The 13,092-nt window shown below is 34.9% G+C and overlaps 1 protein-coding gene across 1 annotated transcript; it reads right to left on the bottom strand.

Annotated features, from left to right (window-relative positions):
• Nucleotides 1-1,606: 1,606 nt before the first annotated feature.
• Nucleotides 1,607-11,788, bottom strand: LOC142357038 (uncharacterized; the record flags this gene model as incomplete). Its single annotated transcript, XM_075408754.1, has 3 exons — nucleotides 1,607-2,070; nucleotides 5,236-5,307; nucleotides 11,504-11,788. Coding segments are annotated over 3 exons (772 nt in total), but the record flags the coding sequence as incomplete, so codon positions are not given.
• Nucleotides 11,789-13,092: the final 1,304 nt, after the last annotated feature.

Below are 13,092 nucleotides of genomic sequence, written 5' to 3'. Positions count from 1 at the left end.
TGTTTTTATTCTCACAGAAGCAAAGTACTCTTCTCATGCTGGTCTTGACCGGGCTTGATCCCAACATAGCCAAATAAACGTCGGGAAGAATTGCTCTCGAACGACTAGTGGGAGCTCTAATCAATTATCAATTTCAGCCTGCTTCAGTCGGGGGTGGGGGAGCCTACATGGGACTAAGAAGTTCAATAGTGGGCTTCAAATAACCACATTAGAGTTTAACATATACCACTGTTTAAATTTAAAGTGAAAATGGCTCCAGCGTCGGCGCCGCACTTCTCATTTCACTTTTAGTGTTAAATTGCCGCCAATTGAGTTCAAATGCTTGAAATTGTGATTGAGAGAGAATTTTAGATCACGCGAAACGCAAAAATTTAAAAGCGTAAAAGTCACTCGAAAAATCAAAACGGTCAAGCTAAAGATTTGCATAAAAAAAGACACACGTTTACAATAATTGCTATGAACGTCGTTCAAGAGCAATTAATTGTTTGCATATATGAATGGTGAATGAATGGTTATGTTGAAAGCTTCTCGCAAGAAGAATAATTATTTTGTAAGATTTTGAATGATTGTGGAAGATAACCGTTCGAAGTCGACTGAGGGCGGGGGGGGGACACAAACGGAAAAAAATATATTTTGTTTGCGAGGAATTGAAAATTGATTCATTCCTTCCGTTCTTCATTTTTTTAGGGGACAAACCATAGCACGTTTTCCCAGCGGCTGTTTTTTTTTCAATTCTATCCAACGAAATTATTGATTAAACAAGAGCCTCCCTCCTCCTATACTCTTCACCCATTCCTAGCAACTACTTTGTCACTCCGAAAACTTGAAAAACGACTTGACTTGACTGTGAATTATATTCGGCATTCTGTTAAAAGTTAAACTAAGAAAATATAGATAGATATGTTTTTGAAATAGCAACATTTTCAAATAGCGCACGATAGATTGAAACTTTGCGTTTTTCCGATTATAGACCCCCCAGAAATTATAGCCCGCACCTTTATGATATATTAACGGTAAAAGGTAATGGGGGTTGGCTACCCATTATATGACCACTAAGCAGGGGGGGCTATAATGGGAAAAACCCAAAAAATATGCACAAATAAGAGTGTGAAAATATAGTGTGACTTTTTTCATGTGAATCAAAATTCAACTCAATTTCTTTCTGTAAAACTAAACCTTTTTTGGTATATTTGAACAGCATTCACAATCATTTACAGCGAACATCGAAGCGACAAATTTTGCTTTCCTTTGATCAAGCACTATCATAATCTGGAGAACACAAATTAAATCGAGACCGTTTCCTTTTTTTACCCATTGTTTCATGAGTAAAATATTTTTTAAAATTCGAATTTCTTTCAAAAAAATTTAAAATTGTCGTGTTTGAAGTATTTCGAATTCACTGAATAGCCATGTGACTGCTAATGCTTAGTTGCGGCTTAATTAAAAAAGTAACCACTGAATTAAATAATTACCGAAAAATTCAAAAATAATTACAGATAAACGGCCTAATAAAGAAATAACCACTGAATGAAAAAAACGGCGTAATTAAGAGATCAGCGCAGGAAGAAATGGCGAAACATATCTCATAATACGAACAGTTGCACACAGATAGTTTAAAAAGGAAACGGCTCAAATAACCTTTTTTGTGTTGCAACTTAACTAAACTTAGCAGCCAGATCGATAAACGCAGTCGGCGAGTTCAACTCTTGCTCGTTTTCAGGCTTGACCAAATTCATCGGCCTCGAAATCGGAACATCATCTTCATCATCGCCATCAACAACGTCGGGTCCAGGACTTGCAACGTCGCCAGACTGGACGAAACCAAAGTTCCGTTCGTCTTTCGGGGGTGTGAATGGCGAAAGTTGAAGTCCCATCGACTGTCGGAACCCGGGGGGTAGTTTCAAGTGGGGTGGGGGCTGTTGCGGTTTGGGAGGGAACCTCAGGGGGGTTCCGATGTTGCTGGGAGCTCCGAGTGGTTTGGAGGGTGAATGAGGTTTGTAGGAGGATGGGGGAGCGAGGGGGGGAAGTTGGGTTGATGGGATTGTTGCCATGTTAAGACTGGTTGGCCTCCTGGAAAAAAAGTCACGCCATTTTTAGTAACCCAGGGGTAAAATTGATTTTTGTATTTCAGAAAATTTATCCAGCGTTTTCTAGTCGTTTTCTCTTTTCATTTCTTAAGCAAGAAATGATTAATTTAATTGTTACTTGCTGGACCAGTTTTTTTGTTTCAAATTTGCTAGCAAAAATAGTTATTTGATTTAATAGTTCGCGGTTTTTCTTTGCTAAAATATAAGGTTAACTGTAGCGTTTTATCGAAAAACATGTTAACCGTAATATTTCAGTTTTAGTTGGATAAAATAGACGGATAAAATAGATTAAATAATATTGGCATCCATCACATTATCCCCCCCACCCAAAAAAAAAAATAAACCGTACATGTGAGGTGCTCGATTTCCGCAAATATTGCCGCCTCTGAACCACCGACCGACGTTTTGATCGAAACAGGCATAAAATTTATATCGAAAAAAATTCAAATTCAGACACTGTTCTTAAAACGCAAGTTCTATAAGATACGATAAATTTCTTGAGTTCGGCTTCTAAATTGCTACATAAATGCTTCCGCCAAAACCAATCTACTCCTATGAACATTAATAGCTTAAAGTACCCAATTTTAAACTCGAGACATCTTTTTTTCAAAAATTTTTTAACTACCTTTGGTGCTTTCTGAGTAGTTTTTTAGTACTCATAGTGTAATTAATTTACAATTGACATAATAGACTGAAAATTTTTGCTAAGGAAACAGCGTGCGAGCTACGTCTGCATCAGCAAACAAAATAAGAAAAGTTTTCTTCAGCAAAACAGAAAATGTAGACAAAGAGTGAACAAAAACAGATAGCACGACAATTTTGAGCTACAATTCAAAAAACTTTGACCAAATCAAAAACAACATCCCGAATTTCCTAGAAATGGACTTTGAGAACCATTTCAGCCTGCTTCAGTGGGGAGGGAGGAGGGAGGGAGGGTGCGCCTAAATGGGACTAAGAAGTTCAATAGTGGGCTTCAAATAACCACATTAGAGTTTAACATATCCCACTATTAAGATTTAAAGTAAAAAATGACACCAGTTTCGTTGAACTTTTCATTTGACAATTCGTATTAAATTGCCGCCAATTGAGTTGAGCTACTTGAAATTGAGATTGAGTGAGAATTTTAGATCACGCGAAACGCAAAAAGTCGAGGGCGTAGAAGTCACTCGAAAAGTCAAAATTGTCAAGCAAAAATTTTGCATCAAAAAAAGACACACACGTTTACAATAATTGCACTGAGCTTCGTTCAAGAGCAATTAAAAACATAGCTGGCAGATTGCCAGAAAATAACCGCTATAGATTTGTAGATCGGCTGTCTAAAAAAACAGTAAAAACGACAGAGCAAAAAATTCGTCTTTTCATTGAAGGCTGATCTGTTATATTTTGATTAAAAATCTGTATTAGTTATTGCTGCCTCTATTAGCTGATCTCAAATAACCTTCATTTAGAGTGACACACACCCATTTGACCTTATCTATTTGAATTAAAGTAACTAAAAGTCAATTTCAAAGTGAGGAAGTCAATTTTGAGATTGAGTTAAGTCGTGTGACCAAAAATTTAATCACGCGCATGAACAAAAAAACTCGCTCCACTAAGAGCAAAAATTGACATCACACATGCAATTTAGTTGAAATTGCATGAACGAATGAACAAAAAGTGGCTGTGACGTCATATGATCGTAACAAAAACATGACGACGAAATAAAAAAAAACATAGCGGGGCAAGTACTGACGTACAATTCAAAGAATTTTCATTGACTACACAGAAAAACTAGACTTAGAACGGACTATGAATGGTTTGGAAAAACCATTTAGAAAAAAAATCCGATCCAAAAAATCGAAAAAACAGTAAAAATCAAAGTTAAATTGCCGCATGTGAACAAAAAACCACTACCGATAAAGCGAATTTTTGTTCAAACACCGTATTCTCACTCTACTTTAAAATTAGAGCAAAAAAATTTCACGCCGCAAAACCACTCGCGTTTTTGCTCCATTTCCTGTTTCGGCGTGACCAAAATCACTACTCCAATTTGACTTCAAAAATCATGAAAATGTGCGAACAGATCTTAAAAAAAAATACAGCGGCCCAATACAATTCAAATTCTTTGAATTGTAAAAAACCAAGAGAAGGCCAATAATAGCCCCAGCTATCGCTGTGCGGCTATTAAAAATCATGAAGGTAAGCGAATGCAACAAAATAGATCTTAAAAGGTTATCAACGCAAAATTAGTATATCTATTAAGAGCCAAGCAGATTAAAAACAAAAGTTTTCGCTCATTTGGTTGAAGTTTTTTTAACAAGAAAACATTCAAAATGTAGATATTTATGGTGTTGATCTGCAGTAAATTTACTATTTTCACCAAAAGCGCTAGAGAACAGAAGGTTTGGCAGCTGGAAGAAATCTTGGTGAAATTTTTATGCACAAAATGCTAAAAAAAAATGCTGAAATTCAATAAAAGATTGTTCAAATTGTATAGATTTGTTTACTTTTTTCAATTGTATAAAAACCAACGGCTCCTTTTTTGTCGAACGCTACACAATTTCTATTTTTCCTACTAGAAAAGCCTGATTGTCACGTAAAATTCAAAGAGATGCAAAAAAGATTAAAGCTTGAAAAAAGTACTAAACACTTTTCCAACAATTTTTGCTTTTAATGTCATCGAAATCCTCATTAAGTTTCTAATCTGTAGCCAATTGTCCCGGGAGGGGGGGGGGGGGTTAAGCAAGCAGGCTGAGGCCAGACATAAACCTTCTCTGATGAGACCGTCCCAGACTGGAATATCCTCTGATCAAACTCAACCGCGCTCAAAATTTTGTGCGTTCGAAGTGCGCTTGAATCCGTCTCTGACAGACTCATGTCTGCTCTGATTAGAGTATCCTGCATTTTTGAGGTTGTTCAGACCTCGTAACTTGGAGCTCGCAGGCGTGTGGTCAGGTTTTTCGGATCTAATTTCGGTCTGGAATCTCAGCCTGGGTGATTGCTCCCAAACGAAGTGTGATCATAGATAGTCTAATCTGATCTAGTCTAATCTGATCTAGTCTCTAGTCTAGTCTAGGCTGATCTTTTTTTCTCGATGGGTCTGATCATGGGGAAGTTTGAAAAAACACCTCAGACCGTGTAAGGAGTTGTTCATTTAAGGGTAACTTACGCAGCTGGATAGAGTGGGTTCTCCGCATAATCTGCACCGTCTGGTTTGTCAGTCCCAAAATCCAATGGAGAGCTGAAACAGTGGGAAGCAAATTCCGACTTGACCCCATCGTTTTAAATTTTAAGAATCAGTTAAGATCAATATTTTCACTACAAGCGGGTAATGCTTGAATTACAATTATGTCAGGATTCGTGCAATTGAGAATATTCGCTTACTTTTTTTCCCAGTGTATCGTTTTATTTATGCGTTGAACCAATGATAACAGACCAAGTAGCAACATTATTAGCAAAAACTGAAATCTAAACAATAATTATCAAGCGTTGTCAACTAATTAGTTTCCAATTCAATGAAGGATAGTGTAAATGGACATTTTTACTGGACGGTTTTTCTCAAACTTCTTTATAATCGGAAAAAAATCACAAGTGTCTCTAAGTTAGCTTAGGTTTTTATATTTTCTGCAGAGGTCAATTGAGCAGCAATGGAACAAGATGGAAAATAATCTTCCTCACGAAAACATAGAGAAACGTTATCATGCTACCCAAAGGAAAGCACATTTCAACAGGATATTGGGGGGGGGGGGCAAATGCATCATTACTCAAAGTAATTCGTTTGGGCTGGAAATAAGAAAAACAAATTTTCAAAAAACAGAGCGAAAAAAAATTATTTTCGAAAAACAGAGCCAAAAAAATTTAAAGGAACACACAAATTTCTCTACTAGTTATCATCATCCATGGGAAAGCGATGCTAGGCAAGAAAACTTTTGTAAAGGCTATTTCTTATCAAGCATTTATTTTTTGCGTAGATGAATAGTTTATTAAGCAGTCAACACGTGTATTTTTGTTATGTTAAAATTTCAGATACACCAAAACAATCAAGAGCCAAAACATTGGGAAAATTCGGATCTGTATTAGTGATAGGTTAATCTCCGATATCTCAACTTGGACGTTTTTAAGTTTTTAATCAAAAAAAGGCAAATCATAAAACGATTACAAATTACAACAGCTGTGATTTTGGGGAAATAACTTGGTATTACATTATCAAGCGATACAAGATTGTTAACGTTTAAGGATACAGATTACTAAAAACAGAAAGTTTCTTAAAAATGTCAAGCAAAAATTTCAATCAGAGAGAAAGTTTTTGAAAAGAGAAAGTTTCTTAAAAACGTCAAGCCAAAACTCAATCAGATTTTTTTTGACAACTTTAGATCAGTCGACAAGAGGCTCAAATCCAAAGAGAAATAACGCATTCAAGCCAGAACTTAAAGCTTAGCAAGATCTTAAAGGGTCACAAGAAAGCCATATTTGTGCTTTTTGCAGTAGGAACTCATGGTTTTAAAGCAAGTATGCAAATACATTCTAAAAACTAGACTTAGTAGGTTTAATTTACATTCAAACCACATTTTGGTTTAAAAATTTTAAAAAGTGAAAAGATTGAAAAAAGGATTTGGAAAAAGTTAGGTTATCCATGAACGCATTCTTACTCCTCCTAACAAAATTGGAATTTGTGCGCGCATTTTGAATCAGAGCCAATTTCGTTTTCTGATATCTGAAGTTTTTTATTTAGTTTTACGGGAAAAATTTGTTTTCAGAAATAGATGATTCAAAAAACTTGCGCAAAAAAATCTAAAGACTTCAGGGCTCGTTTTGCAAACGGATGTATTCTGTTTTGGTCCAGTGTTTTTCACGCCCCCAGTTATAGATTATGTATTGTTATATGACACGTTACTATGTAAAAAAATAGCAGGTGCGCCTGAGTGCGCACAAAATATAAGCCGACTAAGCTGGGGATCCAAAAAACTCAGCTGAGAGCCCTTTTGAATTCAAGTTTCTGGATAAGTTCTCGGCAGTTCACATTACGCAACATTGTCAAATTCAAATGACCATATTTAGGGATATTGTAAACTTCTTACTATATAAAAGAATTATATATTCTCATTTTCTTTATATGGTGATGATTGGTCAAAGGCGGTAAAAATAAAAAAAGTCATGAAGATTTCTTTTCGATGAACGTTTTACTTATTATTATTATTAAGGTTGCAAAACCGAGAACGCTTAATAATCCAAATAATTTTAATCGCCTTTTACATCTTTTTATCCGAACCTTTTTACGGAACACATTGGAAAAAAATTTTCACTTTAATTAGCTTAAGGCAAAAGTTAGAGAAACTCGTCAAAATCAAAACTTTGTAAAAAGTGACCAGATCTGACTGAAATGAAAAAAAGCAGCCGATATGTCTTCTTATCAAATTACGATAGAATGGTTTCTATAGATGATAATGAATATCCGATGACAGATAAAGTTGATAAAGAAATCAAAGCCAACAAGCAGTCGAAAGAAAAACAGAAAAACAGATGGATAGAGTACACAAGTAATACAGTAACACAGAATAAGCAGTTATCCTAACCAAAACCCTCTTCGTCAATTAAAATCCAGGATCTTTTCCGTTTCTGCTCCCCCCCCCCGTTACGTTATGCTCTCCCCAATTACAGAGCACGGGCTATTACATAGTAAATCAATATGTAAAAACATGGCACCTGCGGCGGGGGATGCAGATATTATGCGCCCTCTAAGCTGGGGGAGCACAAACGGAACAAATCCAAAAACCAGATTAAAACCCAGATAAAAACCCGGATTAGAACCCCGAATTAAACCCCAAATTACCACCCTTCGAGAGAAATTTTGATACCTTGCTTTTGGTCTACATGTTGACAGTGTAAATAACATGCTCTCTAAAACATGAATCTGAGTTAGTTTTGGTCCTTATACATCCCTAAATTAAATTGTTTAGAACAAATATTAACGTGTCATTTCATTAAAAACAATTTTCATTAAAATTTATCCGGGCAGGAACCTGTTTTACCCAATTATAAACAATTTTATAATTTTGAGACTGACAAGACCTATAAAGGCGATATCTTGAGGTCAAAAAGAGTTCATTTTTTAGGCCTCATTTTATCCAAGACAATCGATTTTTCTTGGATATTTTGAGGCTTAAAATATGAACAATTTTTGACATCAAGATAACGTCTTTATAGGTCTTGTTCGTCTCAAAGCTATATACTGGCGTACAGCATATTTCTATAAAGTAAAAAATGAAAGCTAATGTAACCCGAGATCTGAAGGGATTTTTCTTTAATGATCTGTTTGTTAATCATAAATGGATCATATATGATTACTTGATAACGTACAAAGATCTAATAATATTTGGCTGTGTTGTAACTTCTTATCAGTCGCACACGAATCACATAAGATGCCATAAAAATCATAAACAATAGCGTAAGATTTTTATGGCAACATGTATGATCCGTCTCCGATTCATAAGAAGTTACAACCCAGTCAAATTCTAAACCCGAAATCAAAGCTTTTCGAAATCGTGATTATAAAATGATATTCCAATGACTTATTAAAATTTTCCTCATTGTTGATTTTTGTATAGAATCAAGTGTTAATTTCTAAACGAATAATTTCTCAGCAACCATTGTTCAAAATAGTTCATCAGTTATTCTATGAAGAAAGGGGTCGGTTTTCCACGGTATCTTTAGGAAAAGTTAGTTATTCTACTATGAAATCAGAAATTGTCGTCCGAGCAGAAGACGAGCTATAGCGTCAAAACGAATTGTTCATAATATTGCTGCAAAACGAAGAAATTCGAACACGCACACACACTCATGCTATGGGGAGTTATAGAAAATAAAATTTCACACTCACCGAAATTTTGTTCAAATCAATTTTCAGAAATTGTGTTTCAGTCCCATTAGTATTTTGGTTAGGTTTCAATTTAAACAGCTTTATTAGTGGAAAAGATACTAGAGTTTGGCGGAAAAAACTAAAATTGTTTGTTACAGCTGCATGAAAAAAAAACTTCTACATCTTTCCCTTATTTTGTTTTTAGTTATTTTCATAACTTAAAACAAAAAATTTAAACATATTAGCAATATATTGCTTGCATTGAAAACACCGAGGAAACAACCGATTTATTTGTTTGGATTCAACTTAACACTTACGAGTTCACCATTTTTCTAACATAAGACGTTTGTTACCTTAGAGTTTTCTTGGAACCTAACAAAATACGTTGAATTTATTTTTATTCAGATCGCCAGAATATAAGTTCTTTCAAATTTGACCAATCCTATTTTAGCTACATTAAAGAAAAAGATAAATATATCTAGGCTCAATAAATCACTTTAATTTTGTTTGCCACACAATGAGTTTGTAATTTACAGATATTTCAATCAAGAAATTTCTTATACTTTATTTTAATAGGTTTTTGAGGAAAAGTTTTCCTTTATTTAGCTCAAACTGTCAGAAAATCTTATCGATGGACTTATTCTGGTACGTCTGTCGACAAACCTTTTACAAGCAAGATTCTGTTTGTTCTTTTCTGATTTAACAATTCAACTTGATTATAAATTGAGAAAAAATTAGGTCCTACGGTTATGTTTCAGAAGCGGACGGAAATCTTTTTCCTGCAGTTCAGCCTCCAGTCCATAGGTATGTTCTTCTGAGGGCCCTCATTAGAAAAAAATTGTAGTTTTTAAATGCAGACGGCTTTGCTTGAAATATCGGATGACAGAAACCACAAGTTTCCTTCTTTCTTTTCAAACAAAGTCTATCTTGATTGCTCAAGTCCGTCACGCATGTTTATAAGAATAAATTTATTGGAAGCCGCCAGTTGAAAGTCAACTCTCTTATCAGGGAACACCAAAAAGATGCACAAAATCGGAATTTATGGCAATTGATTTCTCTTACCTTCTTCCTCTATTTTTCTCTCGAAAATCAATGTTTTGCTCAAAAACCTTCAATTTGTTTAAACTTCCTTGAGTTTAATAAAACAAAGTGTGATGACTGAAAAAGCCCTTCTTTTGAGTTTACGTTTCGTTCCTATTGATCCGAGATGTCTCCTGCTCTTCTTCATAGATTGCCCAAATTATTTTAAAAACTTCTTGTTATCAAAAAAAATTCAGCTTTTTTCGCCACAAAAGAATTCGTTGCTTTCCCGACTACTCTCTATAAAAGTCAAAGATCAAACAATTTTATCTTATGTTTCGTATTACTTTTTTATTATTCAATTTAGCAAATAATTTCAAAAAATTATTGGGTCTTTCTTAGATATCTTTTCTTTATGTTTTTTTTATCAATTTAGTATCATTATATCAGAGTCTTAAATGGATGCATGCAACGATTGGCTACATTTTGACTGGAGGAACATCTTGTGGAAATTGAAAAATCTGAACTGAAACTCCTCGCACCCTGAGACTTGGCTGAAGTTTTTTTTAGATCTTCATACATTATTATTTTATAAAATTTTCATCAATTAATTCGTGATTTCAATGTTGTTCGCCAAAGACAGACAAATAGGTTTAGTCAAACAAAGTATTTATGTGCCTTTTTGGAGTCCAAACAGACTATTTTAAAAGTTATTCCAAAAATTTAAAACGATAGTTTTGATGTCACTTAAATCGATTTAAAGGTATTAACAAGGTTATAGGGACAAACTTTAGTTATTTATTGTCAATTTTCTGCTGCAAGATTTTGTTTCACAAAATCTTTTTCAATCGTTTTTTTGCGAAATTTTCTCAATGAGGGTGGATTTTTGAATAGCAATATTATAGTGGGTTCTTTCTTCTTGAAGTCTCCGAATTTTTTTTAGTTTCAGATACTAATTTGGCCATGATTTTCTGCCGCACGGTTTGAAGTTATTAGTTAGCAGGTAGAGAGACACAGGAAAACGTGATTGTTATAAGAGGTTAGTTAGCAAGACAAACTGGTGAATGATATAAAACTGTAAGAGTTATAACCGGTATCAAAATTTTCTACCGTAAATCGATCAAATTGGCTCAAAACTTTATGAAATATCTTTTCAAATTTGTTTAAAATGTTCCCTTTTTGTTGTGGTGAACATAATTTACAAGTTTTGAAACTGTCAAGTGGTTTATACGTCATCATGTCATAGTAGTATACGAAAATAGCGCTAAATTATGCTTCCTAAATTCTGTATTTTATTCTGCGCAGTGTCATAATCATGCTAGAAATACACTGTTCATAGTATAATTCAGCGTATAAAAAGCAATCCTCAGACCAAAAAATTAGTTCAAAGCAAAAAATCTTATCTGTTAAACAGATTGTTATAGAAAATAGGAATATAAAATTTCGTTCCAGGTGTAACTTGTAATGACATAGACAAGCATGAACAATAAACAAACAAAAATTGGGCAATTTTGTTATTAGTATTTGGGCAATTTTATCACACGACTTTATTCATGCTTACGAAGCTGGCACATGCATAGATGACGGGCGACTGTGATCACGCTCAAATGAAGTTCCCGGGTTCATCACTAACGATTTATCCCCGGCGTAGACCCCCTCCGGGCTATCCCGAGCCTGGGGGTGGGGTGTAGACGCTGCGGTAAAAGAGGGCGAAAGTGGGTCCTTGTTAGACCCGGTGCTACCCCCGGTGACCGATGAGTCATCTTGTGAGTAATGCTCGTAGGCGTACAGGGTCTTTCGAGGCTTGGGCGAAAAATATCGCAGGAAGGGGTATACCCGCGCGGAGCTGTTGAATAAAAAAAATTAAAATTAATATTGTTTTTGAGTAAAAATGAATGTAAGTTTCACCATCTCATGTACCATGCCAGACGAAAAATATGTTCGGGGTCTAAACAGGTGCAACTAATATGAAAATGGACCAGTACTGGATTCGAACCAGCATCTCTTACTTGCAAGCCTAGTGTGCTACCCATTTACACCAACTGCTCTTAAGCTCTCGAACTTGGGCATCTCTTATAACCCATTCGCACGTTCTTTTTTGTTCCTCAAGTTTTCATTTCTCTAGTCAAGTATACGTTGAACAACTAGAGCTTCTTGTCAAACTATGTCAAGCTTATCTTATGCGCAATTTACATTAGGTTGTTCTCTCTCAGCCTTCTAACAAATTATTTTGATAACCTTTATGCACGAAAGAGTGCTGAAAATTGCTGAATAGGTTCAAAAAACAATTTGGATCGGCTGAGCTATTTATTGTTTTTAGAAGCACTTTTTTAATGTGATATGAAAACGCTGAATAACTATGATAAAGTGACACAATAACAGTTAATTTATGGGACTTAGTTCAGAGTCTGATTCAAACAATTTCAGGGCGAAATGTGACCTGAATCAGACTCTGAATCAGTACTGATAACCTTCTGAATTTCGTTCTGATTCAGTACTGAATTTGACTTAGCGTTAGGTACGGGTAATGGTTGTGTTATACTGCCATAGTTAATTCAACGCATTAAGCGCATAGCTTACAGAAATTATTTCAGCGCATTCTGATTTTGAAAAAGTTGCTGAAACGGCTCTAAAATGATCAAATTAGGCGAGCTGATCAAACTAGATTTTTTGATGGTATAGATGTGTCCCATAAAATTGAAATAAGCGAACGTTTCAAAAGCCACAGATTAGAGTTCAAAGGTCAAAGTTCAAATTTAAAACATGTAGAAAAAATTGATGAATGAAAACTTAATGGAGAAAACGTTGACATTCAAATGAGCACATTGATGCTCAATTGCACGTTTTTAGCGTTTTTCGAACGTTCGCTTATTTCAACTTTATGGGACAGACTATTATTATATGGTATCTATGATGAAAGGAATGCTTATGAGGTATTTTTTACCCTTCGATCAAGTTTCAAATCTTGACTTTCCCACTACTGATAAATGTCTCAGTAGTGCATGACCATGTCATCGAAGTATAACGTCCTGCTGACCGCTCGATCTTCATTTCTTTCAAAGAATAAAAAAATGTTAACATTTGATGTGTTTTAACAACTTTAGCCCAACCCATCTATGCAGTATACAGACATATAAAATGTAATGGGTT

Source organism: Convolutriloba macropyga, unplaced genomic scaffold (assembly GCF_964194025.1).
Source record: "Convolutriloba macropyga unplaced genomic scaffold, txConMacr16.3 SCAFFOLD_1224, whole genome shotgun sequence".
Classification (NCBI taxonomy): Eukaryota; Metazoa; Xenacoelomorpha; order Acoela; family Convolutidae; genus Convolutriloba; species Convolutriloba macropyga.
Note: the sequence above shows the minus strand (reverse complement) of the source record. Positions and strands in the feature narration are given on the sequence as shown.